Source organism: Miniopterus schreibersii, assembly GCF_964146895.1.
Source record: "Miniopterus schreibersii genome assembly, chromosome: 6".
Taxonomy (NCBI): Eukaryota; Metazoa; Chordata; class Mammalia; order Chiroptera; family Miniopteridae; genus Miniopterus; species Miniopterus schreibersii.
Genome location: NC_138107.1, coordinates 23,383,852 through 23,411,841, shown reverse-complemented (window position 1 = coordinate 23,411,841; position 27,990 = coordinate 23,383,852). Strand labels below are relative to the sequence as shown.

The following is a 27,990-nucleotide window of genomic DNA, read 5'->3' as shown; positions in this document are numbered from 1 at the left end:
CTCCAGTTGCAATTATTCCAAGTTATGTTAAAATTACTTCATACTTCTAATATTCTTATCACGTGGTGTCTAGCTGATTTAGAAATCTTCAGTGGAAGAGTTTAATGTTCTTCATTTTAATTTTGTCCCCATGCCTACCCCAAAGCCTAACACAGGTTGGTTCTCAGTAAGTGTTTATTGAGTTAACGATGCAACAAATATTTTGTGCCTTCTGTGGGCTTAGCCTCGTTAAGGACTCTGTGGAATGCAAAAGACATATAATATACTTATTTGTAATGAGGGGTTTGAGGAGGGTAAAGAATGAAATGTAAGTGCTTGCTATTTTACCTCACATAAGGCAGAGCTTTACTATCTCACTTAATCTTTAGAACAGTCCTGGAAGGGCTGTGGTATTACACTGATTTTTCAGATGAAGAAGCTGTCTAAGCAAGGTTTAAGAACTTGCCCAGGTGATTGGTGGACAAGGGTTTGAACCCCAGGTCTGCATTGGCAAGTACACTTACTATGGGAGACAATTCTTCTGTACAGAAAACAGTTGGCGAAATAGTAAGTGTTCTAGGTTGTGAGGCATTCAGAAAAGGAAAGGTTATGTGGGTGGAAGAAATCATGAATAATGTAAATAAAAGTGCCAAGTGCTGTTTACTAAGTGATGAACTCTGTGTGTGCAGTATATCTAATCAGTATTGCATATTTGCATTTTATCCACTGGAATGAAGTATCTTTGCTTTTAGACTAATTTCTTAAATGTCTATGATTTGTCTTTTAGAAAAGCAGGCTACACAATGGCATAGTTATACTTTTGGGTTAAAACACACAGAATACATGTAAATTGTTACACAGAATCAATGTAAATTGATTTTGCTGATTATCATAGGTTCACAGAATGTCATACTGGTCAACCCTTCTCTTTTTGTAGAAAAGAAATCCAAGTCTCAGCAGTCCCAGCTGTTCTTTCTCTCTGGCTTAAATTCATATAATAGCAGAGTCAGGCTAAAGATAGTTTTATAACACCCAGTTTAATGTTCTTTAAGCCACATAATATTTTCACTCATTGATTTGTGGCAGATAGGTACACATCATTAATGGATAAAAGTATTTCTAATAATTTTGAGTATATGTCATTTATTTTCTCATGTCTCAATAAGCTATTATAGAAATGTTTACTGTGGAAACCATGCATTTCACATCCTTGTACAAAATAGTCTTAGAGATTATTGAAAATTTTAAGTACATTATTAAATTAGGTGATAATAATGCTTTGTGTCTGTCCCTTGCTTATTTTTTAATGCCTTTTCCTTGGTGATACTTTGTCTCTTTGACAATGACTCCAAATTTTAGTTTTTCCCTAGGTCTTCTCTTGGGTTCCATGTAAATGCCATGCATTTTTATTTTCCGTGATTGATTGTTTTCCTTGAGAGGGAAAAGTTATAATTTTAGTAAGATAATTATAATCATTGTTCTACTTAAATGCTGTCTTTATCAACGTGTCATTACTTTTAACAAATCGAGAATTTCTCCTGTAAACCTAGAGTACCTGAGAGTAGGAATAGTTATTGTATTTGTAACAAAATTATGCTATGAAATCATGACTTACTAAGTGGTTTATATTCACTATAGGAATATTATTTTGGGAAGGGCTTTGTTCCTGACTCACAATTAATTTAACATTAAATAATATATTACTGGCTATCTCTCAACAGCAATTATAGACCCATGATAATTCAAAATAGAAAAATAATGATCCAAACCTTTAAAAATGAACCTAAGTACACAGTACATATCAATAATACGAGGCCCTAAGGTACCATAAAGCATTTCCAGGAAACCCTCTAGTGTATATCATAGCTACAGTTTGAATATAAGAAATGTTAATGAAATGCTTAGCACTAATTTTATTGGCCCTCTTAGAATTAAGAATGATTTAGGAGTAAATTATTCAGGTTAGACTAAGTTTCTTAAACCATCCATGGATATTTGAATTGGTGCCATCTGTTTCTCCAGTGTCCACTTGATAATTTCACAATCTTTGAAACTCATCAAACTTGGTTAGAAAAAAAATCAGAAAAGTAACTACTCATACAATGCAATGCTTAGAATTGCTTTTATTGGCATAACCGTTCATTGAGTTTTGATCAAAGGGGTACAGATTGAGGTATTTTATTAATTAGGCAGCTTTAAATTAGTTTAAGTTGAAACTAGAAACTGCGGGAGGGAAGCTATTTAATGAAGAAAATAAGTAGTTTTTAGAGAATGTCCCAGTAAAATAACCGTTAAAAAAAGGTTGGGGGGAATTTTACTAATTATTATATATGTCACACATACATTTAAGCTACATTTGGTTAATTAGTCTAGAAGAGAAACATTACAAACCGATGACTTTTTTTTAGTGGAGGTAAATAACTTAATATAGTGCTTTCTTCCCTGAAATGGCTGAGTGTTTATTTCACTGCCATGCGTGCTCTTTGAGTGTACTGATGCTATTAGCCATACCAAAGAATTTTTTGTGTGACATAACTTTTAGTAAATTCTGGCCATTAAAAAGGTTTAAAGTAAGCAAAGCACAGGCAAAACAAACTGGGTTTACGATTCATCTTAGAAAAAAATTTAGAATAAAAAAGTTTTGTTTTGGATACAAATTTTTTGTTGATTATATGTTTTTTTAAAAATACATTTTTATTGATTCCAGATAGAGGAAGGGAGAGGGTGAGAGAGATAGAAACATCAATGATGAGAGAGTCATTGATCGAGCCTGCAACCCGGGCATGTGCCCTGACCAGGAATCGAACCCCGATCGCCTGGATCCCAGGTCGATGCTCAACTGCTGAGCCACGCCCGGCCGGGCTGATTATATGTTTTACAAATATTTTTTACCACTGTGTGACTTGTACTTTTATTATTTTATACGTCTTTTTCTTTGAATACTTAAGAAGCTAAAGCAAACACAATCACCATGCTAAATGGTGAATAACATTTAACGTCTAGTCCATGACCAGTTTTCTCCAGTTGTCTCAATAATACATATGTACAGGTTGTTGTTTAAATCAGGTTCTCAACAAAGTCCACAATTATATTTAATGGATGTGTCACTTAAGTTCCCTTACTTTTGTTTTCATGTTATTTAATTATTAATTGTACAAGTTTTCATTTTTTATTTTTGCTAATTTTATTCTCTTGGTGTCATTTGATAAATTTCAAAATTTCTTATAGTTGAGTGGATATAGAGACTTGAATAGATTCTGGTTTTACTTTTTATTGGCCCAAATAATTTGCAGCTGGAAATGTGCCCCTTCTACTATGTCATGTGAGGAGGAATGACTTACTCTACTTTAATGGTAGGTGAGTAGGTTCAAGTGTAGTCAAGCCTAATGTACCTGTCCTAATTTCTATCTAACCTTTCACCTAATAATACTAGCAGTACTGGGGATCCTTGCCTAGATCCATTATTTCTTTAGGGGTTGAAAAATGTGATTTTCTAATTCTATTAGTCTCTTGGCATTTATTAACTGTTTTATTATCCTGAAATATCATCCATATGTAGTAAGTAGGATAAATGCTTGATTCTCATTTTTTGTACTCTGGCAACCTCCATAGTGTTTAAAAAATATATTTATCAAATTATGAACTTATAGAGTTAATAAACTGTTATATTTTAATCCAGTGTAGTTATTATTTGTAATGATCAGATGATTTTATCCATTGTAATTATTATTATTATTTTAAAAAAATATATCTTTATTGATTTCAAAGAGAGGAAGGGAGAGGGAGAGAGATAGAAACATCAATGATGAGAGAGTCATTGATCGGCTGCCTACCCCTCAACCCGGGCATGTGCCCTGACCGGGAATCGAACCCCGATCGCCTGGATCCTAGGTCGATGCTCAACCGCTGAGCCACGCCTGGCCAGGCTTAATTCTTAATTCTTTTGCTAGTTTGTCAGAATTTTGCCCTTCTCATTTCTGTTTGTGCCAATTGATGCTTCCTTCTACTAGTGCTATGACCTTAATGTCAGAAATATAGAACACAATAGGTGTGTGTGTGTGTGTGTGTGTGTGTGTGTGTGTGCGTGCCTGTGCATAAAAGCGGGATGGCTAGGATCTCAGTTTTCCTGTCTTTTCCTGTTTTACAATTTAGTTCAAAGACACAGGCTATAAATAAGCATAAGTGTTAGTTAGTGTCTCATGAGGGGTCTATTTTTAGTCTTCAATTATATTTGAAGGTTTTACTGCCAAACAAACAACTAAATGTTCGTAGGCATTTTTCCTCACAGTCTCTCGTTTTGAAAACGTTTGTTACTTTCCTGGTGGCTCCTCATGGAATTCCCATGCCTTTCTCGTGGACCCACAGGGAGGAGATACATTCATTTCAAGGAGATAAGGAATTTGCTTTCATTTGTATCCACTCTTCTCAGAAATTTACTCACAAGTACTTATTTTGATTTTAATAAAGTGTCAGAGACAATGACAGTGGGGTATGACAAACACATATGGTAAGGAAATAGAAGAGATATGAAAAGAAAAGGAAAACAGTTGGTGCATTTATCTCTCTTCTGCTTTTCCTGAGAATCGAATTCTTAAATTTTCAGAACTTTGATTTTGAAAGTAGGAAGACTCCCTTAATGTGAAAACCTGGCCATGCTTCACCCATGCTTAAAACCCTCCATTGGATTTAATTTGTCCTTATGGGGCAAACAATTCTAAATTTAACATGCTACATGTGGTCCTTGCTATACTTTAGATCCTACCATTATTTTTATTATTTTTTAAAATATGTCTTTATTGATTTCAGAGAGAGAGAGAGCCTGCAACCCAGGCATGTGCCCTGACTGGGAATCGAACCTTGATCTCCTGGATCCTAGGTTGATGCTCAACAGCTGAGCTATGCCAGCCAGGCTAGCTCCTACCATTCTTTATCTCTCTCCCACATGCATTCTTCCCTGACCTTCCTTCTTTTCCTAGAACAAGTCAAACTTAATTCATCCCCAGAAGGGAAAGTTTGTCTTCAGTTCCTGGCCAAGATGGCTTTTTCATGTTACTCAAGTGTCAGCTCAAATGGCACCTTTTCAGAGGCCTTCTCTGACCTCCAAATCTAAAGAAGAGAGCCCTTCCTCTTGTCCTGGCCTGATGTGGTGCATTACTGTGTTCATTTCTTCATATCGCTTACCACTGCCTGAAAATATCTCACTCTATTATTTATTTAGTCTCTGGAACATAAGGTACATGAAAGCAGATTCCTTATCTGGTTTGTTCACTTCTGAATTCCCAGCACCTAAAAAGAGTATCTGGCACATAATAGGCACTCGGTAAATATTTGTTGAATGAATATAGTGGAGAGAGTTCTGGTGGGAGAGAACCCGAGTTTGTTTTAGGTCTGTTGCTCAGTAGAGGACATGTGCCCGGCAGGCCGTATTACCTATTTGCCTTATTTGTCTCAACACTTCCCAAGATTAAAAGAAAGAGTGTTGTCTCAAGCATCGTAAACTATAGTTTTCCTTATCACAGTAATCCTGTGAGATAGAGAATATGGATCATTATTTCTCTGTTGAAGGGAAGATTATAGATCACCAGTTTCATCTCCTTTTCCATTTTGAACATTAGACCCTATAAAAAGATATTAAGTTATAGTTGAAGTGTTATATCTAGAGCCTGGATTGCCTGTTGTATATTTAGCATAGTGTATATTCCATGTTAACAGGTGAGTTCAGTTAAAATTCTGCGTACCTACATTCTGTTATAAATAATTTCATCCTTTCCCATTGTCCATTAAGAACTATTTTATAGCATTAAAAGTTACATTTTCCCCAAACAGCATTTTTCATGTTTAAAAGGAGCATGTATTCCTACATTCCTTAGCTGCCCTTTCACTAGCAGTGAGGCTAGTGGTTATGGACCTTATGCCGCATCAATGCCACCTGGGAGCTTGTTAGGAATAAAAAATCTTAGGCTGTAAAAACACCTCCTGAATCAGAATCTGCATTTTAACAAGATCTCAAAATGATTTATGTGCATGTTAACCTTTGAGAAACGGGTATGCTCAAGGTCCCTGACCACTCTTTGAGTAGCAAATCTTTGGAAATTTTTTGCTTGTAAAGATTCTCTTGAGTTATGCGTTTCTATTTGGGGTTGCTAACTTATTTCTCTACCAGGGGAATAGAGACCATAGGAACCAAAGGCATTTTTTTTTCTTATTAATCAGTTTTGTATGGCCTCATATCAGAATTTCTAGAACTTTGGTGTTCATTAGCATATGGGAAGCTTTTTTAAATTTAAGGTTTGGTCCCTTACTCTATAATCTGAAGCTATTAGGTAGGGCTAGGACATTCATATGTTCACAAAGCTCCCCGGATGATAGAAGTAAATGTTAAAACTTGACGTGGGTCATTCTCAAAGATAGACCACATGTTAGGACACAAAACAAGTCTCTACAAGTTCAAGAGGATTGAAATCATATCAAGCATCTCAGATCACAAGGGCATGAAATCAGAAATCAACTACAGTAAAACACTCAAAAACATTCAAACACATGGAGGCAAAATAGCATGTTATTAAACAATGAATGGGTTATCATTAAGGTCAAGAAAGAAATAAAAAACTTCCTGGAAACAAATGAAAACAAACATACAACAACCCAAAATCTATGGGACACAGCAAAAGCAGTCCTAAAGGGAAGTGCATAGCACTACAGGCCTACCTCAAAAAGCAAGAAAATTTTTTAGTAAACTAACCCTACAACTTAAAGAATTAGAAAGCTCCCCTGTGAAGCCTTCCGGACAAGGGCTTTTGTTTGCTGGAAGTTTTTTTTATTGCTACTTCAATTTCATCAGTTATTAGCCTATTCAGGTTTTCTGATTCTTCCTGATTCAGTTTTACATGGTCTCACTCATATGTGGAATCTAATAAACAAAATAGACTGAGGAACAAAACAGATCCACAGACATAGAAGCATGGAACAGACTGATGAATCTCAGTGGGAAGGTGGGGGTGGGGCAGTGGGTGGGGAGAGATTAATCAAAGAATTTATATGCTTATATGCATTACCCATGGACACAGACAATAGTGTGATGAAGTCCTGGGGGTGGGAGTGGGGTGGATGTGGGGTGGAGGGGATCAATGAGGGGAAAAAAGGAATATTTGTAACACTTTCAACAATAAAGATAAATTAAAAAACAAAAAGAAAAACTTGATATGCCTCAGTTTATATGCATTATACATAAGCATGCAAAACATTTATACATAGCTATGAAACATATTTATGAAACATATCAGTTATGTCTCAGTGTGGCAGAAACATGTTTAATGCCCTTTTCATATCATTACTTTAAAGATTGTCCATCTGGAATATAATAAAATTAGACAGTTAAGTTTCGCCCAAGAATTCTGAAGGAATTATTAATAATGAGTATGTTCTCAGTGGAAGAGCAGAATAACTTAATTTTGAAACCTTTGGGGAGGAAGTTAGTCAATATTTATTAGTACACATTGTTGCCATAAAACAGCACATCCTAGTGATGACTCACCAAAAATGCCCCTCACTGACATTTCCTGACCTTTATAGCTCTTTGTCCAGAGGGGCCAGCCAGCCTCATTTGAAAAATGACAATGATGCTATTGGACTGATTGTTTTGCATTAAGGTATGATTTGTATACAACGAATTATGCAACTGCCAAGCTTTCATTTTAATGGCCTTAGACAAATTCATATACCTGAATATTACCACTGCAAACGTAGGCTGTTTCTGTCACCCAGCAAGTTAACTGGTCCCACTTTCCAGTTGACTTTTAAAAGCAAATTTTTCCCGATTTCTAACACCGTAGGTTAGTTTTGTGTTTTGGATCTTCATACAACTGGAATCATGCTCTATCTATTCTTTTGTGTTTAGTTTCTTTCATTAACTAGAACATATTGAAAATGCACTCATGTTGCATATAACAGTAGTTCATTACTTTTTGTTACTATATGTTATTCCATTATGTGACTACACCACATACCTTGTTTATCTATTATTCTCCTATTGATAGCTTTTGAGTTATTTTTAGTTTGGGAATATTATGAACAAAACTGCTATAAATATCATTAAAGTCTTTTTTGTGGGAACATGTTTTCATTCCTCTAGGTTGTATACATACATAGCAGAAGAATTACTAGTCATAGTTTATAAGAAACTGAACTAACAGCTCTCTAAATGGTTGCATAGTTTTGTCACTCTCATGAACATGTGTGTGTTCCAATTTCTTCACATAGCCTCTTAAACATTTGATACAGTCTTTTAATTTTAGCAATTTTAATGAGTGTGAAATGATATCGTATTGTGGTTTTAAAATACATTTATCTGATGACTAATGATGAGCACCTTTTAATTTGTTTATTGGCCATTTTTGTATCTTATGTAATGTGTCTGTTCAAGATTTCTACCTATTTGAAAAAATTGATGGTTTTCCTTTTTGTTGATTTGTAGGAGTTTAAAAAAAATAAAATAAATATATATATTCTGGATATGAGTCATTTTTTCATAAGTATTTTATTCTGAATGTTGGCTTGTGCACTTAATGGTGTCTTTTGAGGAACAGGAATGCTGAAATCTCTGTTTCCATATTTAAAATTGCTAGTGGTTTTTGTGTGCTAAGAAAATTTGCTTAATTCCAAGGTTGTGAAGAAATTCTCTTTTGTGTTCTTCTAGAAGTTTTATAGTTTTAGCTTTTACCTTTAAATCTGTGCTTCATCTAATTTTTGTACATGGAATGAGATGGGATCGATGGTCATTTTATTCTGTTTGTCCAGCTGATCCAGCACCATTTATTGAAGACTTTCTTATTCAATTATACTGACACTTTAATTGAAAATCAATTAATCATGTAAATGTGGGTCTGTTTCTGAACTCTATAGTATTCTATTCTATATGCTTATCCTTATACCAGTGGCACACTTTCTTGATTATTGTAGATTTATTGTAAGTAAAAATCATGTAGTGTAAATTGTACAATATAGTTTTTCTTAGTCAAGATTGTTCTTTATTCAAAATTGCTTTTCTTCATTTAAAACTATTTTTTAACTCCAAATTATTTGCATTCTATATAAATTTTAGAATAAGTTTGTTAATTTCTTTAAAAAAAAATCTGCTGGGATTTTTTGGGATTGAGTTGAATCCATAGGTCAGTTAGAAGGGTATGACTATAACCAATACTGAGTCTTTTTATCCATGAATGTAGGTCTCTCATTTTTTTTGCTTTCTTTAATTAACCTCAACAATGTATTATATGTTTTAATATAGAGGTCCTTCATATTTTTCATTAGTGTTATAACTAGGTTTATGATGCTTTTGATACTATTGAATATGGTATTATATTTCCTTCCAATGTTGTTGCTAGTATATAGATTCACTTAAAAAACAACAAAAAACCCCCAACCTATTAATCTTCTGTCTTGTGACCTTGCTAAATTCACTCATTAGTTCTACTAGTGTTTTAATAGATTTCCAAAAGTTTTTTATGTAGATAGACAGTCAGGCTTTTTTTCTTTATATTTTTTATTTTTCATTTCATATATGGCACTGGCCAGGACTCCCTGTTCATTTTGAATAGAAGTGATGTGAGAGTATATCCTTAACTTCTTACTGATTTTCAAGGGAAAGCATTTAGTCTTTCATCATTTAATGTGTTATCTGTAGATTTTTCATAGATGGTGTTCATTAGGTTGAAGAGGTTCTCTTCTGCTTCTTAGTTTGCTGAGAGTTTTATCATGAATGGGTATTAAACTTTGTTATTTGCTGTATAAATTGAGATGTTCATTGAAGTTTTTTTAAAGTCTCTTTGTATAGTAAGTTATATCAATTGAGTTTTGAATGTTAAAGCAACCTTGTATTTCTGGGGTAAACGTCACTTTTTATGTATTTCTAGATTTGATTTGCTAATATTTTATTATAGATGTTTACATCCTTGATCATGAAGGCTAATCAACTATAGATTTATCTTGTAATACTTTTTTCTAGTGTTCTATTAGGGTTATGTTGGCCTCATACTAAAAGTTGGGGAAAGTTCATTCCTCCTCTATTTTTATATAGTTCTTTTCATGATAGAGTTTTTTTTAGTGTTCCCCCCCCCCCCTTTAAATGTTTACTAGAAATTACTGGTGAGACAATCTGGACCTGGAGTTTCTTTGTGAGAAAATTTTTGGTTAAAAATTCAATTTATTTAATAAATAATTTCAATTTAGACCTGACTTAATAAGTACCATATTCTAAGAGTTTGTCCACTTTATCTGTCAACTTATTATTCTTTCAGTGTCTATAGGATCTATAGTGGCAGTCCCCTGTTTCAATATTGACTTAGGTAACATGTTTTATGTCTTATTTGTTAATTATTTTTGCAAGGATTTTGAAGTATATTCATTTGCTTAAAGAATTAACGTTATTTTTTAATTTTCTGTTTCACTGATAATTTTCTTTATTTTACTTTTTGTGTTTAATTTGTTGTTCTTTCCCTAGCTTCTTAATGTGGAAGCTTTGATATTGATTTTTAATTTTTTTTCTAATAAATGTTTTTAAGCTAAACCCTTCTCTAAGCAGTACTTTAGCTTCATCATAAAATTTTATTTTTAAAAATAATTATTGGTCAGTTTGAAATATTTTTTAATATCCCCTCTGATTGTTTTATTAAAGTATAGCTGACATATAATATTATATTAGTTTCAGGTGTATAATATTAGTGATTCAACATTCATATACCTTATAATGTGATCACCATGATAAGTTTAGTAACTGTCTGCCACCCTACAAAGTTATTACAATATTATTGACTATATTCCCTGTACATTACATCCCCATGACTTATTTTGTAACTGGAAGTTTGTACCTCTTATTCTCCTTCATGTTTATATTCCACATATATGTGAAATCATATGATATTTACCTTTCTCTGTTTGACTTATTCACTTAGCATAATACCCTCTAGGTCTATCCAGATCACAAATGGTAAGATTTTATTCTTTTTTTATTGCTGAGTAGTATTCTATTGGACATATATACCAGATCTTCTTTATCCATTCATCTATTGATGAATACTTAGGTTGCTTCTATATCTTAGCTTTTGTAAATAGTGCTGCAATGAACATATAGGGGTACATAGATCTTTTTGAATTAGTGTTTTCAGCTTCTCTGGAATATATACCCAAAAGTGGAATTGCTAGACTGTATGGTAGTTCAATTTTTTTCTTTTGAGGGACCTCCATACTATTTTCCATACTGGCTGCACTGATTTTCAATCTCAACAACAGTGCACAAGGGTTCCCCTTTTGCACATCCATGCCAATACTTGTCATTTGTTAATAATAGCCATTCTGACGAGTGTGAGGTGATATCTCATTGTGGTTGTGATTTGCATTTCCCTGGTGACTAGTGGTGCTGAGCATCTTTCCGTATGTCTGTTGGCCATCTGTATGTCTTCTTTGGAGAAATGCCTATTGAAGTCCTCTGCCCGTTTTTTTAATTGGAGTGTTTGGTTTTTTGATGTTGAGCTGAATGAGTTCTTTATATATTTTGAATATTAACCCCTTATTGGATATATCATTTGCAAATATCTTCTCCCATTCAGTAGTTTGTTCATTGTTTTATTGATGGTTTCCTTCACTGTACAAAAACATTTTAGTTTGATATAATACCATTTGTTTATTTTTGCTTTCTTTGCCATTGCCTGGAGAGGCATATCCAGAAAAATCTCCTAAGACCAATGTCAAAGTGTTTATTGCCTATGTTTTTTTTCTAGGAGTTTCATGATTTTAGGTCTTATATTTAATCTTTAATCCATTTTGAGTGTATTTTTGTATATGGTATAAACATGTCATCCAGATTAAGTTTTTTGCATGTATCTGTCCAGTTTTCCCAACACCATTTGTTGAAGAGTCTGTCATTTTTACAATTGTATACTCTCGCCTCCATTATCATAGATTAATTGACCATATGTGTGAGTTTATTTTTGGGCTCTCTATTTTGTTCCGTGTCTGTTTTTGTGCCATTACCATACTGTTTTGATTACTAAAGACTCCACCAAAAAACTATTAGAACTAATAAATGAATTCAGTAAAGCTGCAGAATACAAAATTAATACACAGAAATCTGTTGCATTTCCATACACTATTAAACTATCAGAAAGAGAAATTAAGAAAATTCCATTTATAATTGCATCAAAAAGAATAAAATACCTAGGAATAAATTTAACCCAGGATGTGAAAGAACTGCCCTCTGAAAACTGTAAGACATTGATAAAAGAAATTGAAGAAGACCCAAATAAATGGAAGGATATACTGTTCTCAAAATTTGGAAGGATTAAAACAGCCATACTACCCAAAGCCACGTACATATTCAGTGCAATCCTATCAAAATACCAATGGCATTTTTCACAAAACCAGAACAAATAATCCTAAAATTGATATTGCACCACAAAAGATCCCAGATAGCCAAAGAAGAAACAAAGCTGGAGGTATATGTTCCCTGCTTTCAAATTCTATGACAAAGCTTTAGTAATCTCTTTATCTCCTTTTAATTCATGGATTATTTAGAAGTATATTGCTAAATTTTCAAGTGTTTTGGGATATTCTTCCTTTTCTAAATTAATATCATTTAGGTCAAGGAACATAAGCTGTGTAATCTGAATTCTTTGGAATTTAAGACTTGCTTTTTCTCCAGCATATGATCTATTTTGTTGACTATTTTATATGCATTACAAAAGAATGGATATTCTGCTGTTGTTAGGTGGAGTGTTCTTTATATGTCCACTCCATGAAAAGTAGCTCTTTTTCAGATCTTTTGTATTATTGCTAACTTTTTGTCTAATTCAGTAATTACTGAAAACTGATGTTGAAATTTCACATTGTGACTTGAATTTGTCTTTTTCTTTTTTAGCTTGAAAAAAATTATTTTGCTTTGTGTATTCTGAAGCTTTATTATTAGATGTTTACACATGTAAGATTTTTCTATCTTTCTGATCTGTTGCCAAATTTATTACTGTGAAATTTCTATCTAAAATTCTTATTATTGTTCCTCTGTATGTAACGTGTCTTTTTTTCTCTGGCTAGTTTTAGGAATTTTCTCTTTTATTCTTATTTTCAACTGATTATGATGCACCTAAATGTGACTGACTTTATATATTGTTGGGGTTTGTTGAACTTTTTTGATCTGATTGTTTGCAATGTTTATCAATTTGGAAAATTCTTGGCCATTGTATTATCAAATATCTCTATATTCACTCTCTCTTTTCCATCTCAAAAACTAATTACTTGTATGCTAAACCTGGATTATTCGATAGTTTCCCATAAATTTCAGATGCTCTGTTCCTTTTATCACTGTCTCCCCACCCCCTTTTGGGTTTCATTTGGGATAATTTCAATTATTCACTTATCTTTCAGTTTACTGACCTTTTCCTTATATGTATACAGTTAAGGCCATTTGCATGAATTCTTTTTCAGTCTATGTGTGTGTGTGTGTATGTATATATACGTATATATATATATATATAAATATGTGTGTGTGTGTATGTATATATACGTATATATATACATACACACACATATTTATTGCAAGCATTTCAGTTTGTATCTTTTTTATAGTCTCCAGGTCTCTTCTAAGTCTTTTCATATTTTTGCACATTGTTGTCCATCTTATTTATTAGGTGTTTTAACAAATTTATTACAGCTGTTTCATAAATCCTGTTTGATATATCTGATATGTAGATCATCTCTGAATCTGCTTGAGTGTTTTTCTCCTGATCAAAAATCAAATTTCCTTTTTGTTGCTATTAATTCTCACCCAGGGTATATTTTTTCCATTGTTTTATTTATTTTTATTTATTTTTTTAAAAATATATCTTCATTGATTCCAGAGAGAGAAAGGGAGAGGGAGAGAGAAAGATAGAAATACCAGCGAAGGGAGAGTTGTCATTGATCGGCTGCCTCCTGCACGCCCCCCACTGGAGATGGAGCCCGCAACCTGGGCACGTGCCCTGCCCGGGAATCGACCCGGGATCTCCTGGATCTGAGGTTGATGCTCAGCTGCTGAGCCATGCCGGCCGGGCTCCACTGATTTTTAGAGAGAGTGGTAGGGGAGGGAGAGAGAGGGGGAGAGAGAGAGAAACATCGATGTGAAAGACACCTCCCACAGGTGCCCCTACTGTGCCCGGGGATTGAACCTGCACCCCAGCTACGTTCCCCTTGTCCGGGAAGCAAACCTGCGACACTTTGGTGTACAGGCCAGTACTCTAACCACTGAGAAAACCGGCCAGGGCAGAAATAAAATGTTCTCCCTTATCCTATTCTGGGACGTTTCTTTCAGCTTTTCAGTAGGGTTACAGCTTTTTGTATTTCTGAGTCTATTCTCTTGGCCTTCGGCTTTCTGCTTTCCGAGGAACCTCTCTCCATGTAGTAAAGGCCTGCAGCGCCCGGGAGGGACTCCGGTGCTGTTGCTTCCCTTCTAGCCCTCGCAAGCCACGGGTTTGTATCTGAGCTCTGTCCTGGGTATCGGAACCGGGGGAGGCTCTCTCTGTGCTCTTTCAACTGCTCTCGTCTTTCTTTGTATTACTTGTCTGCTCCATGTGCTCAGTGAAAGCTCCTGGGGAAGAACTGCTGGGTGGGGCACCCTTGGTCTGTGGCTGGGCCCCTCAGGGTGCCAACCTGTCTCACCCCCTTTGGCTGGCTTCTCCCATGCTGTGGCAAATTCCTCTTCTCCGGGGGAGTCCCTTTCGGCTGGCACAAAAGCAGCCCTGAATCTCTTCTTCCTTATGAAGGACTACTAACTTTTGGAACTTGGTTTATTTAGGTTTCTTTAAATCGAGTCTTTTCTTCTAGGTTTAAAAATACTACAGTTTTATAATTTATCTGGCATGTTCTCATTGATGGGAGTGAAAGTCTTGCAACTTTCCACATTCTAACTAGAAGTGAAGCCCGTGGACTCACTTAAAGATACATTAATGTCATATAACTGTTTATAAATCAATTGTATCTTAATGTTTATAATTACACCCCACTTTTAAAAGTTAAACTTTATCACTCAGTTTTATCATATAAATATTTTACCAGATACCATTTGCATGTTTTTTAAATGCAAATACATATTTAAAGAAGACTGTTGGTACCATCAAGATAATACAAAGAATGTGATAAGGCTTTACGGAATATGCTAAAAGGAATTCTGGAAAATATTTTGGGCAAAGCCCAAAGTTTTAGAAAAGTTTATAATTTTTCAAGATAATTATGAATTAAAAGACTTATCAAGGTCTTCCTCAGGTCCTACTCCTTGTGTGGCTATTTTAAACACACAAATTAATTTTAAGGATAGTAAACATCAACTGTACTACAACTGGGTATTGCAGTTTTAAAATTAAACTTACAGTGGCTAGGTTGTTGTGTTATTTTTAAAATATATTTAACTTCCCTTTTTTCTTTTTCTTTTTAGGAATCCTAAGGCCAAAATACTTGGAACGGAAACGGAAGCATGGCTCTCCATCTCAAGCTCCTGTGGGCAGTTGTGGCCCTGCTTCTTCAGGATTCCCTATCCGCTGAAGATGAAATACGATCGAGTAAGAGCACCCGCCACCCACGCCGCCCCTTTCTGTTACCAGCAGGCTGTAGGAATCCAGCAAGAGGCGCTCCCGCAGTGGTTTCAGGGATCTCCTTCTTAGGGTCTTTGATGTTGTAATTTTCTAACAGGAATGAATTGCCATGTTACACATTAGTCGAGAGGAAAAGCTTCTAACAGAGGTCATTTGGAGAGAACTCTTCGGTAATTGTTTATTCTGTTAACCCGTCAGGCTTTGGAATAAACCTTCGTGTTGAGTTCAGCCACTTATGATACAGAGATAAAAAAATACCTACCTCCTAGGATGGTTATCAGCACCATCCTCTGAGGTTATCTCACAGAGACAGTGAGATAATTCATGTAAGCGAGATAATGCATGTAGACAGCCACTGTTACTGTAGTTGCCTGTAGGAACCATTTCTAGAGAAGAGCTATATTAATGTGGTTCTGCTACCCAGGCCTCTACAGCAGATATCATACTTCTTTTTAAGAATTGGCTTATTTTCATATTTTAAAACTTATAAAGGCCCTACTATAAATTGATTATGGTTTCTATACAGTTAAATCGGGTGGTTTGACAGCTTCATTTAACTTGGTTTAAAATTTATTAAAACAATGTTTGCCTAACACTTTCATAGTTAATACACCCAAGTACCCAACAAGGTGGATACTTTTTTCTCTGTTTTGAGCGGGAAAAGAGATTCACAAAATTTCAGGGGTTTACCTAGTATCATACAGCTCGTTAGAGCTGTAACTAGTCTTTCCACTATGCTTTTATCTTCAGTCCATTTCTTTTCTGACATCGGTGATTCATCTCCCCAAGGAGAAGGTCTCTTGGAGTACTATTTTGTCTCGTGTTTATAAATGGCAATATTTGCTTTTTGTACCCACGGTCTTGGCTAACCGTGCAGGTATGAAATATATACTCTGTGGCTCTGGAAAGGGGTAGAATTGCCAAGAATAACCCTGTAAGCATTTATAACTACAGATTCAAGTGGCACAAAAACACTAGCAGGTCCAGACAGTAATGAATCTCACAGTATTTAGAAAGGGCAACTTCGAAGAGCTCTGCAAACACAACTTCCCTAGCCTTTCAAAAACCTCAATAAGAGCATAACCCCAGACCAGGGTTCAAAAATAACAGAAAAGTTGCATTCCCTTGGGTTAGAAAAGTTGCCAGTGGGCGGAGTTCCATTCTGCTGTCCCTGCCCTGAACTCTGGCAGTGGCCACCGTGGCAGAGGTGGTTGGAAGAGTGTCCCTTGCTCCCTTCTGCACTGCACGACCACCTGCCGTTAGCACCTTAGGAGTAGCGTCATGATCACACTTGCATTTTTGAGACAAATCCGTGTTTTGGCAGGTTTTTCATTTTGTTTTTTAAGTAACATCTTGACTCTTATATGTGTTCACCTGACAACAGTGTTTATTTAGCTGGTTACTGTGATGGGAAACTGTAAAATTGAGGACTCTTTATGTGAACCTTGTCATCATCATCCCAGATATGTAAGAAGGCAAACATCAGGAAAAGGAAGGAGAGGAAAGGAGAGGAAAGGAGGGAGCGAGGCAGTGGAAGACAGGGAGAGAGGGAGACTGACTGATAACTTACTCCTAAGGAGATACAAAAATACGAATACTAATTCTCACTAAACCATTCTTTCCAATACCATTCTTTGCAATTATGATCTCTTATTTGAAATATATACAGAAAATAGATCATCCTGGGCATCTGATCACAACTTAAAGGGGACCATTAATATGAGTAAAAACATAAGACTTAACATTTGCTGTCGTAGTACCTTGGCTCAGCTCGTTTTCTTCCAACTCATCAAATCCAGGGGCATGTGATCCTTATCAGATGGGCTGTGAATGTTTTCATAATACTTTGTACTCCCCCTAACCAGCCAGTTATCTGTCTTACTAGACTGTGAGCTTTTTGAGATATCATATGTATCTTTGGAGCCAGTACCTAGCATGATATCAGACACGGAGTAGGTATTCAATTATACACACCAAAATAACGAGATAGGGTTGGAGGCATGCTGTGTGCTGTGGGAAAGAGAGTGAAGTTTTTCTCTCTCTCTCTACAAGTGCTCAGAACTTGTCTAGGTGTAACTTGCACCAGAGTTAGTCTTTTTTCCCAGTAGAACTATAAGATGTGCTGATCACTCTGTTTCCTGGTATCTTGAAACAAGAATCTTTATGGAAAAAGAAATAGCTTTATACCTTTGAATATAGATTCACTTTGCACAAGCTAATGTTTTGGCTACGTTAGTCACTGATGATGAGAGATCAGACCTTTAAAAACTCGCTTTGCATGTATGGCAAGACTGATGACTTTGCTGATTTTGGTTCATTTAACTTTTATGAACTTTTAAATGAAGAATATGGATCTTTACTGGCTGCTCGAGTCCTGGAGTTGGCAGAAAGTTTGTTTTTATTTCCCTCTTTTAATTGTTTTTTATATATTTGTAAATAATTCAGGCAGTATTAAATAAAACATATTTCATTGATAATTTAAAACAATAATGTTTGTGTATAGCTGAAAATCATGCGGTTATTTATTTATTTTCATTTATTCAGTGGGGAAATAGAATAAAATGCTGCTTTATGATAGGTAATATTCATACCTACAAAGAAATATCTAGATATCATGTTCATGTACAGCATGCATATTTTATTCCCTATTTAAAGCTGAATCGTTAATTTTAAAAATAAGATAATTAAAAATATCGGCAAAAATAATAGCCCTCATTTACAAAGAATTTTCATGAGCTAAGCAGGGTATTTTAATCTTCACAAAGCTCCTATAAATAATTACTGTGATCTTTAAAAAAAATTTCTGGGGTACAATTGACTTGTAACTTGTAAGATGTTTAAAGCATTCATCATGGTGACTTGATATACATATACACTGTGAAAGAATTCAGTCCATCTGGTTAATTAAAACATCATGCATGTAAAACTTTACACTTTTTGCTTTTTATATAACAAATGTGAGCTGATGCTTTTGTTTCCCCCCCACTTAGGTTGTCGTACTGCTCCGACAGATTTAGTTTTCATCTTAGATGGTTCTTACAGCGTTGGCCCAGAAAACTTTGAAATAGTCAAAAGGTGGCTTGTCAATATCACAAAAAACTTTGACATAGGACCAAAGTTTATTCAGGTTGGAGTGGTCCAGTACAGTGACTACCCTGTCCTGGAGATTCCCCTTGGAAGCCACATTTCGGGAGAGAATTTGATGGCAGCGATGGAATCCATACACTACTTAGGAGGGAACACAAGGACTGGCAAGGCCATCCAGTTTGCACTTGATTACCTCTTTGCCAAGTCCTCCCGCTTTCTGACTAAGATCGCAGTGGTACTTACGGATGGTAAATCCCAAGATGAAGTCAAAGATGCGGCAGAAGCAGCAAGAGACAATAAAATAACATTATTTGCCATTGGGGTTGGCTCGGAAACAGAAGATGCGGAACTTAGAGCTATTGCTAACAAGCCTTCCTCTACGTACGTGTTTTATGTCGAGGACTATATTGCAATATCCAAAATAAGGGAGGTGATGAAGCAGAAGCTTTGTGAAGGTAAGCCTTACTATAATTTGGAAACAATGAATAATTGCACTTTCTTACATTTTGGCATAAACTGTTCATTTACACTGGTATAGATAGTTATTTTTAACATCAAATAACATGTTAGAATCGAGGTGAACACAATTTTTTGTGTTATATTTATTCTAGATAAGTTTGTTTTTAGAAACAATTACTTATAATATCTCCAGTTGGATAATACAATATTTTGTTATATTTGTTGTTTTATCTTTTAATTACAACATGTCTATTGTGGAGATGGCAGGAAATAAAGATATATAAAGAATAAAAATATATGTAAATTACATATGACCATATCACTGCTGTTAATGAGTCTTTTCATCTTTTTTATTTCAGCCTTTTTCTGTTTTAGTTCAGTGTGTCTGAGAGTTTATTCATGTGCCTAAGTAAGGATAATATTGTACATATAATTTAATACTCAATTTTTCTATTATTATATACTTTATTGTTGCATGTATAATTTGTAAACTATTAGCATGATAGCAGACACTCTCCTAAGATTATTTATTTAATAATTTCTTTATTTTTGTATGTTTAGTTCATTTCTAAGTTTTTCTAGCACAAAAATGGGATATTCTTGAACATAATTCTGAATGAGAAACTCTCATTTCTTCAAAGAAAGATAAAATTACTAACATTTTTAAAACTCTGAAAAAATGTTAAAAATTGCACTTGAGAGAACTGGAACTTCCATGAGCAGTGAGAAAACATTGGAAATATAGTGTTAACCAGTCTATTTATTATGGTTATGCCATTCCATAAAATCTAACTTCATGATAACTTCATGGTATGGGGAAATCCCAATTTCTGGTAAGCATTAATCCTGTTAGGGTATAGACATGCTTATGTTCAGATTATTTGGGGGAGTGTAATTTGTTCAAATCTTTTTATTTTTTAATCCATTAACTCTTCCTGTGATTTCTCATACATTTAGGTTTATTTATTTCCTCTTATTCCACATTTCTCTGTTTCTTCTCTCCCCTTCTGTCCTACCCTCCTTTTTTGGATTGAGATATTTTAAAATTTTAAAAAAATTTTTAATTTTTAAAAATGTATCTTTATTGTTTAAATTATTACAGTTGTCCCCCCTCCCCCCCCCCCCCACTGATCCCCTCCACCCTGCATTCATGGTTCTGTGTTCATGGGTTATGCATAATGGATATAAGTTCTTTGATTAATCCCCCCCCCCCCTTCCCTTTGGGATTCATCAGTCTGGTCCATGCTTCTATGTCTCTGGATCTATTTTGTTCATCAGTTTATTTTGTTTGTTATATTCCACATATGAGTGAGATCATGTGATACTTGTCTTTCTCTGCCTGGTGTATTTCACTTAGCATAATACTCTCCAGTTCCTTCCATGCTGTCTCAAAGGGTAAGATATTCTTTTTTTTTTTTTTTTTTACAGCTGCATAGTATTTCCTGGTATAAATGTCCCACAGCTTTTTTATCCACTCATCTACTGATGGGCACTTGGGCTGTTTGCAGACCTTAGCTATTGTAAATTGCACGGCTATGAAGATAGGGATGCATACATTTTACCTGATTGATGTTTTGAGTTTCTTAGGATATATTCCTAGAAGTGAGATAACTGGGTCAAATGGACATTTAATATATTATATAGCTGGAAAAATAATATTACTGTAAAATGGAAAGGTTTTTTTTTTCCTGTTTACCATCAAAAACTTAAAAATTGATTGGTTCACATTTGATAGAAAAATTTCTAAATGATTGTGGCTTAGAAAAATTAATTTCTCTATTTTTTAAAATATTTGTTTGGGGGATATGGTAAATAGCAATTCAAAAGTTTTTTAGATTATTAAGAAATTAAGCATTTTCTTTAACCAAACTTTTAAAAGGTGCCATAACAAGTATAAATAGTCATCACAGTTATTCTTTTTATGAACCTCTAACAATAAGACTGTATTGACTTTTGTTCATCTTGAACAGGCCTGAAGGATATAGATTTTTAAGATGTTGTCAAAGTATAATCTTTGGTTTTGAAGGTAGATATATTTCATTATTAAAATAGACTTTTCATGTTGAGATTTTACTTACTGTTCATTTTTATCCTAAAATATAAATTTGATTAAATATGTCTGCTCAGTGTATGCTTCATAGATTTTTTTTATAGATATGTATTTTGGCAAATGCATTCTATTAAAAAAATTCTATTACACATGAAAGAGTAGCTGTACTTAAAAGGGGTATAATTTTTTTCAGTTAAAATGTACAATCTATAAAAAAATATCAAATTTGAAATCTTGCCAAATATTTTTCATCTACACTTTGAAAAGAACGTAAATAATATCCGTGTCTATTCAGTTCACATATATGCTGTACAATAGCTATCTATCTTTTAAAGTGTAATTTTTGAAATCATAGTTATGGAATATATGGACTTTTTGTACTTGACTTTTTATACTCTATTAGATTATGATTAATTGACAAAACTAATGCATTGCTGTATTGCAGCAGCCTCAAATCATGTAATGTGCATTTGAATCATTTGACAGTTTCATTTTTTGACAAATCGTTAACTTCCACTTTGAGGTTCTCAGCATATAGAATTACCATTTCCTAACGCTGTTTACTTTTATGCTATGTTGTGGTTGACCCATAGTGAACAAAATATTATTTATATTTTTATTCCCACATGGATTATTGCACCTTCACTGATTTATTATTTCCCTGGAGGTGTTTTCTACACTACATTCCTTATTTCAGGTCTACTTTTTGTTGGTGAGCAGTGTTTTCTTCATCTGTCTCAGAGTCTAATTTTCTTCTTTTGTTTTCTATTGTATTTCCTTAATTTTTTAATTCTAAGTTACAGTTTACATTCAATATTATTTTGTATTAGTTTCAGGTGTACAGTGTAGTGGTTAGACAATCATATACTTTACAAAGTGATTCCTCCTGATATTCCCTATGCTGTTCTTTACAACCCTGTGATTATTCTGTAACTACCAACTTATAGTTCTTAATCCCTTCACCTTTTTCACCCAATCCTCCTTCCCCCTCCTATCTGTCCACCATCAGTCTGTTCTCTGTATAGGTCTGTTTCAGTTTTGTTGTTCATTTATTTTGTTCTTTAGATTCCACATGTAAGTGAAATCACATGGTATTTATCTTTCTCTGTCTGACTTATTTCACTGAGCATAATACCCTCTAGGTCCATCCATGCTTTGCAAATGGTAAAATTTCATTCATGTTTATGGCTGAGTAATATTTCATCCTGTATTTGAATCAAAACTTTACTCACTCATCTATTGATGGGCACTTGGGCTGCTTCCATATCTTGGCTATTGTAAATAATGCTACAATCAACACAGGAGTCCATATATTCTTTCGATATATGGGTTTCTTTGAATATATAGCCAGAAGTGGAATAGCTGGGGCGTGAGGCAGTTCCGTCCTTAATATTTTTGAGGAAACTCCGTGCTGTTTTCCACAGCGGCTGCGCCAGTCTGCCTTCCCGCCAGCAGTGCACGAGGGTTGCCTCCTGTTCACATCCTCGCCACCACTTGTTGTTTGTTGATGTATTGATGGCAGCCATTCTGACAGAAGTGAGGTGATATCTCATTGTGGTTTTCATTTGCATTTCTCTGATGATTAGTGATGTTGAGCATCTTGCTTTCTATTTTTTATTTTGGTAAAAACACAATGTGAGATGTGCCCTCTTAAAGTATACAGGACAGTATTGCTAACTATATGCACAGTGTTGCCCTGCAGATGCAGATAGCTAGAACTTTTTCATGCTGCATGACTGAAACTCTTTGCCCATTGAACAGCAAGTCCCCTATTTCATTCTCTCCACAACCGACAACCACCACTCTACTTTCCGTTTCTATGAGTTTGACTAGTTTACATAGTTCATAAAGGTGGAATTATGCACTATTTGTCCTTCTGTGACTAGCCATTGGGATTTTGATAGGAACTGCATTGAATCTGTAGATCACTTTGTGTGATCTGGACATTTTTTAAATATTAAATTTTCCAATCCATGAGCATATATATCTTCCCATTTGTTTTTAATTTCATTCAGTAATGTTTTGTCGTTTTCAACGCTTAAGTCTTTTGCCTCCTTGGTTAAGTTTATCTCTTAGTATATTATTATATTTGATGCTCTGGCTAGTATTTCCGATAGTGTGTTGAATAGATGGCAACAGTGGGCATTCTTATCTTGCTCCTGATTGCAGAGGAAGAGCTTTCAGTTTCTCACTGTTGGATGTGTTTTTTCGCTGTGGCTTAGTATAGGGCCTTTATTATGTTGAGGTAAATTATTTATTTATTTTGATGAGTGTTTTTCTCATGAAAGGATGTTGACAAATGTATTTTCTGCATCTATTGAGACAATTATGTGACTTTTATGCTTTATCCTGTGAATGTGGTATGTCATATTAATTGATTTCATAGGTTGAATCATCTCTGCATCCCAAGGATAAATTCCACTTGGTCATGGTGGAAGATACTTTGTGATTCTTTTGATATGCTGTTGAATTCAATTTGCTAGTATTTTGTGGAGGATTTTTGTATCTATATTCATCAGGAATATTGGCCTGTAGTTTTCCTTTCTTGTACTATCTTTTTTTGGCTTTGGTATCCGGGTGACTCTGGCCTCATAAAAAGAGTTTGGATATATTCCCTCCTCTTCAGTTTTTTGGAAGAGTTTGAGAAGGATTGGCACAGTTCTTCTTTCAATGTTTAGTGGAATTCACCAGTGAAGACATCTGGTCCTGGGTTTTTCTTTGTTGGGAGGTTGTTTGAATACTGATTCAGTCTCCTTACTAGTTATCAATCTGTTCAGATTTTCTATTTTTTCATGGTTCAGTCTTGGTACGTTGTGTATTTTAAGAATTTATACATTTCTTTTGGGTTATCAAATTTGTTGGTGTATAAGTTTTACAGTTCCTTAGGATCCTTTGTTTTTCTGTGGTATCAGTTGTAATTATCTTCTTTCATTTCTATTGTTTTTTATTGGAATCTTCTCTCTTCTTTTCAGTTAATCTAGCTAAAGTTTTATCAGTTCTGTCAATCTTTTAAAAAAAACTCTTAATTTTGTTGAGGTTTTCTATTGCTTTACTATTCTCTATTATATTTATTTCCAATCTAATCATAATTATTTTCTTCCTTCTGCTAATGTTGGGCTTTGTTCTTTTTCTAGCTCCTTGATGTGAAATGTTAGGTAGTTTATTTGAGATCTTTATTTTTTAATGCAGATTTTTATTGCTATAAATTTCCTTCTAATACTGCTTTTGCTGCATCCCATAAGTTTTAGAACATTGTGTTTTAGTTTTGCTTGATACTTTCTAATTTCTCTTTTGATGTATTTTTTTGATTCAGTGGTTATTCAAGAAAGTGTTATTTAGTTTCCACATATTTTTGAATTTTCCAGTTTTCCTCCTACCATTAATTTCTAGTTCGTTCTACTGTGGTTGGAAAATATACATGGTATAATTTCAGTCTTCTTAAATATGTTGAAACTTGTTTTTTGGCCTAACATATTTTTTCCTGGGGAATGTTTTCCTTGTGCTTCAGAATGGGTATTTGCTACTGTGTGGTGGAATGTTCTGCGTATGTCTGTTAGTTTCACTTGATCTATAGTGTTGTTCATATCCTTTTTGAACTTCTGTCCGGATGTTCTATCTTATATTGAAAGTGAAGTATTGAAATCTTTTACTATTATTGTGATACTCTATATTTCTCCCTTCAGTTCTGTCAGTGTTTGCTTCATATTTGGGTGCTGTGATGTCAGGTGAATATATATATTTATATGTATAGTTAGCGTTATGTCCTTTATGTCTTGCTGGTGAGTTGACCTTTTATCATTACATAATGTCCTTCTTTGTCTCCCTTGACAGTTTTTGACTTAAAGCCCATTTCATTGGATATAAGTATCACCACTTTTGCTCTCTTTTGGTTACTATTTGCATGGAGTATCTTTTTCCATCCCTTTACTTTTAACCTGTGTGAGCCATTAATTTTAAAGTACATGTCTAATAGACAGGATATAATTGAATTTTTAAAAATCGATTTAGCTACTTTGTGTCTTTTTATTAGGGAGTTTAATTCATTTATATCTGAACTAATTACTGATAGGGAAGGATTTCATATTGGTATTTTGTTCATTGTTTTCTGTCTTATAGCCTTTTTGTTCTTTTTTCTCTTGTGGTCTTCCTTTGTGTTTTATTGATTTTGTAGTGATATGCTTTGATTTGTTTCTCACTTTCATTTGTGTATGTTCTATAGGTATTTTTTGTGTGGTTACCATGGGGGTTACATTAAACATTAAATTGTTATAAAAATCTATTTTAAACTGATAATATCTTAACTTCAATCACATACAAATACTCTACAATTTTATATCACCCTGCCCCCTCACACTTTGTTATTGATGTCACAGATTACATCATCTTATATTGTGTATCTATTAACATATTTTTAGATATAGTTATTACTGTAAAAGTAAAAACTATATAGTTTATACTTTTATCTTTTAACTTTTGTATCAAAATTAAAAGTTATTCACACATCACCATTACATAGTATTTTAGTGTTCTAAATATATGTTTACTTTTGTCAACAAGTTTTATACTTTCCATGCTTTTGTATTGCTATTTAATATTCTTTCAATTCACCTGGAGGACTTTCTCAGTATTTCTTGTAAGGCAGGTCTAGTGGTGATGAACTGTTAACTTTTTTAAATCTGAGAAAATGTTTATTTCTTATTCATATTTGAAACACTTTTGCCAGATGTAGTATTTTTGGTTGGTAGTTTTTTTCAGTTCAGCACTTTTAATTTATCATCCCATTCCCTTGTGGCCTGCAAGGTTCCTACTGAGAAATCCACCGATAGTCTTATGGGGTACCCTTGTCATAAGGAGTTGCTTTCTCTTGATGCTTTCAAAATTCTCTCTTTGTCTCTGGATGTCCATTTCCTTTCTTTTTCTGCAACCCCCACACTGTGTATATTGGTCTAGCTGATGATGTCCCATAAAGTGCTTTGTAAAAATGGCCTATACAATAGCCTTCCCTTGCATTTTAATGGAAGTCACAACAGGTAAGGATACACATATCAGGAGCCATGGCAAGGCTACCAAGATGTCTTTGGAGGGGGCAAGTATTTTAGCTTCCATGATTTCGTAACAAATGTGATTAATTTCTATGCTCTCGCATGAAATTGATTCCCTTCTATTATTCCTCCCCACTATTGATATGCATGAATTTTCAAACACCGAGGTGAGGCAGGGAGAAATGAGAGGACAAAGGTGGAGTGAAGCTTGGCAGATAGAATAGGATTGTGTATAATGTTTTATAAAACATCATCAAATATTTAGGGGAATCACTTTGTATTATCTCTGTAGATTAAGACAATTTGAATCTAATCTGTTTTGAAGGCAACTTACACTATCAGGGCTTGTAGTATATCCAAAACCATGAATTTTCCATTCATTTAATTAGAGAGGCTAGAGCTATGTTTCAAGAAAAGAAACATGATATGTTTATATTTTATGTGAAAAGCAGTGTTTGTGTATTCATTGGAAACAGTGGGATTACTGTGGCATGATTCAGAAAATATACAAAATAAATTGTCAGTGTTTATGATTGGATTTTGGTGCAGCTGTATAAGTTAATGCTAGGACAGAAACAAACAAGAAAACATTCAGAATAATTTTTATTAGGAATATTTAAGGTTTGTATGAATAGCCTATTCTCTCCTTTTTCTCTAAAATATTATGCATAATTACCACCTAATTACATATTTGATTCTCATAACCCCTCTATGCTTTATAAGTAGCAATAGCCATGCTAGTTGGAGTAACTAATATCTGACAAAAGCTAAGTCTATTCAAATTAAAAATGAAAAAGTAAAGGAATAAAGAATAAGTAAAGGACTGTACACATACAATTGTCTGGATATATGTAAAGGCAGACATATTAACAGTTGGATAACCAATTACTAGTTAGATACAACTAATTTGGAAAAATTTTTGGCATTATCTACTAGGGCAAAGCATACACCTACCCTATGAAACAGCAAGTCAACTCCTAGATATTTAACTATGAGGACAGACAAAACTAATTAATCTGGTTATAGAAATCAAACAGTGGTCTCTGATGGTGGTGGTTATTGCCAGTAAAGGAATATGAGGTAGCTTTCTAAGGTGTTAGACATTTTTTATTTTGTCTGGTGCAAGTTATCTGAGTGTATACATATGTGCCAGTTGAGTTCTATACTTGAGATTAGGGTATTTTACTGAATGTAGGTTGTACCTTAATAAAGAAAAATTAAAAATTCAGTAAGCACAACGTCTGTTAAAGTAAAGCACTATCTCCTAATGGTTTTATTTGCAAACCCGAGGTCATATGATTATATGGTTGTCCAGCCCAATCTCTGGGAGTCAGGTCCAGATCTGGGGTGATCCCTGACTTTTTCAACTTCTCTTTCGTGAAGTGCGATCTTGGGCTAAGTGACTGACTCCAACCTTGGTGATGATATAGACCACATTCTATGAATGCTTAATATCAGTGTTCTAGAGAAGTACTGGAACATGTAAAAATGCCTGGATGCTTTCAAAATTCTCTCTTTGTCTCTGGATGTGCATTTCCTTTCTTCTTCTGCAATGTCTAGTTAAAACTGCATGTCTAGTTAAAAAAAATAGGGTGTATATGTTAAAATGATATATAACTAACATCTGACAAAAGCTCAGTCTATTCAAATTAAAAATGAAAAAAAAGGAATAAAGAATAAGGTTAAGGACTGGATGCATATGACTGTCTGGATATATGTAAAGGCAAACATATTACCGTTTCTCCATCCATAGTATTCAAAC

At 34.2% G+C, this 27,990-nt stretch overlaps 1 protein-coding gene across 1 annotated transcript in view; it reads left to right on the top strand.

Annotated features, from left to right (window-relative positions):
* COL21A1 (collagen type XXI alpha 1 chain) overlaps positions 1–27,990 on the top strand; it is a 164,471-nt gene that overhangs the window by 36,708 nt on the left and 99,773 nt on the right. The window contains exons 2-3 of the mRNA XM_081141626.1: positions 15,434–15,557; positions 18,581–19,132. Of these exons, the coding sequence (XP_080997752.1) occupies positions 15,473–15,557; positions 18,581–19,132 (637 nt within the window). The 5' untranslated portion in view covers positions 15,434–15,472. The remainder of the gene's footprint in view (positions 1–15,433; positions 15,558–18,580; positions 19,133–27,990) is intronic.